At 40.6% G+C, this 5543-nt stretch overlaps 1 protein-coding gene across 1 annotated transcript; it reads left to right on the top strand.

Moving 5' to 3' along the window:
• The first annotated feature begins 780 nt into the window (after positions 1 to 780).
• On the top strand, positions 781 to 5188 carry LOC132856614 (zinc finger and SCAN domain-containing protein 22-like). The gene is made up of 4 exons (XM_060886250.1): positions 781 to 975; positions 1503 to 2178; positions 3061 to 3596; positions 4122 to 5188. Exons 2-4 carry the CDS (start codon positions 1508 to 1510, stop codon positions 4388 to 4390), a joined length of 1476 nt encoding a protein of 491 aa, XP_060742233.1. The 5' UTR covers positions 781 to 975; positions 1503 to 1507; the 3' UTR covers positions 4391 to 5188.
• Positions 5189 to 5543: the final 355 nt, after the last annotated feature.

Raw genomic sequence — 5543 nt, 5'->3', positions numbered from 1 at the left:
AGCTTCTGTGTACTGGTTTTTGGACCGATAAATGTAGTGTTTCTGTCTTATCAGAGTTTAACAACAGAAAATTTCAGGTCATCCAATAGTTTTTCTCTTTAACACACTGAGTTAATTTGGGACCCCATAAACTGGAGGATTCACCATTTAATTCTACAAAATGGTATCAATCAGACAGGTAGGATCTAAACCAACTTAAAGCCTGTCTATGAATACCTGTGTAATTTTGTAAGCGATCTAGGAGAATGTTGTAAACTATAGTGTTGAATGCAGCACTAAGGTCAAGTAGAACTAAAAGTGACATGCAGTCTTGGTCCGAAGCTAAGAACAAGTCATTTGTAACTTTCACAAGTGCATTCTGTGCTATGATGGGGCCTGAAACCTGACTGCAACTCTTCAAAGATATTGTAAGAAGGAGCTCCGTTGAGCAGACAGTTTGAAATGGGTCTGTAATTTGATAGTTCATTAGGATCTAAATTAGGTTTCTAAATAAGGGGCCTTATAACGTCCCAAAACATATGTAAATACAAACAAAAAAAAAATAGAAAAGTAAATAGAAAAATAAATAAATTTTATGTATAGTTAAAATAAGCACTCCCTTAAACCACACCCTTTGTAAAGTCCTATTTTAAGAGTTTTTGCTTTGCCTAAACATATCAAGCAAAACAAGAAATATCTTATGCACTCATGAAATTCCACTAAGCACTGTGTAAGATTGGTGTTCAAAAAAGATTTGAGGGGTCACAACAATCCGTACAGTTTACAGTTTGGCCACTGGATGGCGACAGCAGCTTTTAATCGAAAAAAAAGACGACAAAGAAGAAGGGGAAGAAGGGTTGGCGTTGATTCTTAGACAAAGCTAATATTAACGGTATATGACATACTAATCTAATCGAGCATAACTGACACAGGACTGTCCTTAGAGCTGGTGTTGTTTGCTAACGCGTTCTCGTTGTTTTGGGCTTTTGGACTGTGGTAGGTCGACTTTATTTACATTGCAGTAGATTAGCTTTAGCCAAAGAGATTCTGTCATTAAGGGCATTAACACAGGAATGAAGACACAAAAGCTGCAGGACTTCACTTAGCATGAACATTAACTACTGGCAAAAGACAAATTAGAGAGTCGTTTTTATGTTACTCGCGTTAAAACCATGGCTTATAATAATGTGGTAAAGCAACAACAACAAGCAAGAAATACTCACATTCACTGTGATTAATCATAAACACACTGTTTACATAAACTGAATATAAAGTAAACTGCACACAAACAGAAGTGTCAAAAGGTGCTCAAATTGTGTCTATGTAGAAATATATAGTGTAAAATATGTCATTTGACTTGTTTTTCCCTTTAAGCAGTAGTCAAATTTCCCCAAGAGAGATACAATTGAGATCATAAGTGTATATATATTTATACAGTATATGTGACTTGCAGAAGTATAATCTACATCATGTAAATAATTTGACATTTTCATTTTGTTTTCTTCCTTTGGATCTGCGTGCAGAGATTATGGACGTGATCAGGTGTTTGCGTTCTCTTCTGGACCTCCATGTTCAGCTGCAGAGAGCTGTAGCCCTTCAAGGAGAAATCCAGGCCCAATTTCTTGCTCAGCTTTTACAACCAGACAACGCAAGCCCTCGGCAGATGCCTCTTCCACAGCTGGACTTAACCGGGGACAATCTGGAGCTTTCTCTGTCTGTCTTTGAACGGGCTCTGGATGACAGCAAACTCCCAGTGAAGCAGTGGGGTTCGAGGCTAGCACAGCTCCTCTGTGTGAAGACATCAGATGAGGATGATCATGAGCTGAGTTATGAAGCTGTAAAATTAGATGTCAGGAGGCAGGCATGTTCACTGGAGTATCAGAGGTGGAGGGACTTTAACAAAGTCCAGTATGATCCTCATAAGGGGGTGCGGGAACTGAAATTTGGGGTGGAGGAAGCAGCAAAGAAATGGCTCCAGCCTGAAAGGTGCAGCTCTGAGGAAGTGGTGAGAAAAGTGGCCCTGCAGAAGTTCCTCTCCCTTCTTCCACCAGATGCGATTGACAAGACATGCGAGGAGCAGCCGCAGAACATGGAGGAAGCTGCCGTCATAGCGGCATCCTTCCTAGAAAATGACAGGGCTGAATGGAACAGAGACAGGGAGAGACATGACGAATCACAGACTGATCATGGCTACTCAAGGTAAGACACTTTCCCCATCAGACAGTGTGCTACAATATGGCAGGTTAGCAAAGCACCTTTCATTTTGTTTCATATAACCATGTCCGTGGGCACGGTGGCTTAGTGGTTAGCACGTTCGCCTCACACCTCCAGGGTCAGGGTTCGATTCCCGCCTCCACCTTGTGTGTGTGGAGTTTGCATGTTCTCCCCGTGCCTTGGGGGTTTCCTCCGGGTACTCCGGTTTCCTTCCCCGGTCCAAAGACATGCATGGTAGGTTGATTGGCATCTCTGGAAAAATTGTCCGTAGTGTGTGATTGTGTGTGAATGAGAGTATGTGTGTGCCCTGTGATGGGTTGGCACTCCGTCCAGGGTGTATCCTGCCTGTACCCTGCCCTGCCAAAGGCGATGACGCCTGAGATAGGCACAGGCTCCCCGTGACCCGAGGTAGTTCGGATAAGTGGTAGAAGATGAATGAATAACCATGTCCATAATTATCTACCATTGCTGAATTTTTGTTTATTCTTCTTACCATGATATCAAGCATACTGTACAGAGTTGTATGGGTGGTGGTTAAACATTAGTGAAATGCAGTCATCAGGGAAAAGTCACTCAAGTCAACTCAGGTCAGACAACCTCTCTATTAAATATCACAGGACAGTACAGCACTGCAGTATGGTAGTGACTGACTGCTAAAGTTTATTTAATGCCAGATTCACGTAAGTATGCTTGCAAGTTGTGTCTCATGCTCAGTATAGTATGTACCCCATATACGCACAGTATATTAAGGTAAAATATAGGTAGATAGGTAAAATACAGGTAGTTCCAGGTCTGTATTACTGTACTGTACTGTAGTGTACCACACTGTTCCACTATTTTTTGACATTTCTTTTAAATCCATTTCAGGGATCATATCATCTCAAATGAGCTGAAAAAGCTGGACTTGGAGGCAGTTTTCCCATCTGAGAGCCAAAGCCTGGAAGTTACTGTTGGAGATGAGCATTTTGAAGAGAAGGAACTTTCTGAAGCTATGCTTTCCCCATCAATGGTTGACATAAAGCCAATACTAAATGCTGAAGACACACCTACCATTAGAAATGATTCTCAAGTTCTGCTTCACAGACCCTGCTATAGTGGCGAATCTATGAAGTCTTCACCAAGGCGAGCTAATAAGAATGGGAACATAAGCACAGGACCGAAATTAAAGCGTGCACTTGAGTGTCCAGACTGTGGTAGCAAGTTCAAGAGGTTTGACTACCTAAGAAAGCACACATGTACTCCTGGGCAAAGTCTGGGATGCCAACACTGCGATCTGCGCTTCCCCTCCCTCTCTCAGTTAACTAACCACCTGCGTGTGCATCGGAAAATGTTACACTGTCCTGAGTGCAACAAGGCTTTCAGAGACCGCTTTAACCTCCGCTGCCACCAGCGCACACACACAGGTATGAGAGAGATACAACAGGGTTAGTGGTTTAAATAATTTGTAGATGATCTTAATGATAGTAAGATGATTTTAAGAGCCCCCCGCCAACACATTTGAGCCATTTCACAGATTTCCCCTTTATACTTTAGTCCATCTAGCAGTACAGATTCATACTATACAAGACATTAAGCCTGTAGGTTTGCATCATTATGTGCCGTCCATGGACTGAGTGCTACGCCATATACAAATGGCTTGCATATATAATGTGCAATCAATATCAGAACAAATGTGTCCAGTACTCAAGGTTCCTCCAATAATAAACACCTCCAAGAACTATGTATAAAGATGTCTTAGAAATCTCACCTGATGGGCCAAGCGAATTTAAAGAAGATTATTTCTAGCGTGAGGAACAGAAGCAACAGTTTTCTTTAAAAAAAGAAAAAAAATTCCATGGATTTTTAAGACCGTCCCAAATAAAAACTATAATAAATGCTGTATGATTGTACACGCTGTCAGAATTCTAATTCTTGGCTCCCCTTGGCAGGTGAAAGGCCTCATATTTGTGCTGACTGCGGCTCTGCGTTTGCTCAGGAGCGAGGGCTACAGGAGCACCGCAACATCCACACCGGCGAGAGACCCTTCCAGTGCCCAGTGTGCAGGAAAGGCTTCAGCCACAGCCGCACGCTTGCCAAACACGTGGTTGTGCACTCGGAAGCAAGGCCTTACATGTGCTCCGACTGTGGCAGAGCTTTTAAGATTAAAGACAACCTGCATCAGCATCAAAAGAAAATGCATCCCAGCAAATACTTGTGAACACACCCTATAGCTCAAACACTACTGAGAGAGCCATGCAATTTACAACACAAAAGTGGTACAATATACACTTTATAATGCCAGTGACGTTTCTGCACAGATACAGTAAGGTGGAAATAAGTGTCTTCAGTACACACACTATGTCTTTTAATTAGAAAAGAGAAAAGCTATGTTTGGGGAAAAAAGACAGATAGAAAAGTCTAACACTATAACAGTTCCCAACACTGTATACGCAACATTTTGGAACTGTTCAATAAAAAGGGAGATTATATGACAACTAAACATACAACAAATAAAGTGCAAATAAATTGATGTTTTAAGCTGCAAATTCTCTGGTGTAACTGGTTTTTAGATCAAATCAAAAGGATGGTAAGATTTAGGCAACACTCCTACTGATACACAAACCCACATCATAGTTATATGGCATTACATCCTTGCAATCATTTAACAAAAGTTGTGTCGATGTGAACGAGTGTAGATGTGAGCATTTCATTCTAATGCAACAGTTAACATTTTTAACTACAGGGTGTTCCAGTTCTCCTTAAATAGGGAAACGAACACTTTTTAACAAAAGGACTTCCAACATTTTTCATAATTTATGATATATATATTTTTTTCAGACAGCCTTTAAAAATGGCTTTAACAAAAGAACAATGAAATCATTCTCCTGGCTGGATCAGGAAGCTGTCACAAGATTTCGATGGACTTTAACGGGAAACATTTGACCCTTTTGCCAAACTTGGATCTAAACTTGGGAGAGATGCCACTGTGTGTTTACAAAAATCGTGTACAGGCTGTTTTCTTAATAAAGATTCAGTTTGCTATAAAGAGTTCATTTCACTTATGTATGGAGACCTCTGTTACACACTTCTGTTATAGTTTTGTGTTTCAGTTATGAAGCTGAGGCAGTTGTGTAGCTCATATGATTGTGGTTATTTGAGCATGCGCTAAACATGCAAGCACTTTCAAAATTCTGTTCAGAAGATTAATCATCTCAAACGTAAGATTCATAAGAATATTCTATGTGCTGTTTGGTGACTTTCACTAGATAAACAGTAAACCTGAGCGAGTGCGTTTTGAAGCAAATCATTATGGTCAGACACCACAGTGTTATTTAGAAAGTTATTTAAAAGGTATAAATTAAAGTTATTTA

Source organism: Tachysurus vachellii, chromosome 14 (assembly GCF_030014155.1).
Source record: "Tachysurus vachellii isolate PV-2020 chromosome 14, HZAU_Pvac_v1, whole genome shotgun sequence".
Taxonomy (NCBI): Eukaryota; Metazoa; Chordata; class Actinopteri; order Siluriformes; family Bagridae; genus Tachysurus; species Tachysurus vachellii.
This window is presented reverse-complemented; position numbering and strand designations above follow the sequence as displayed.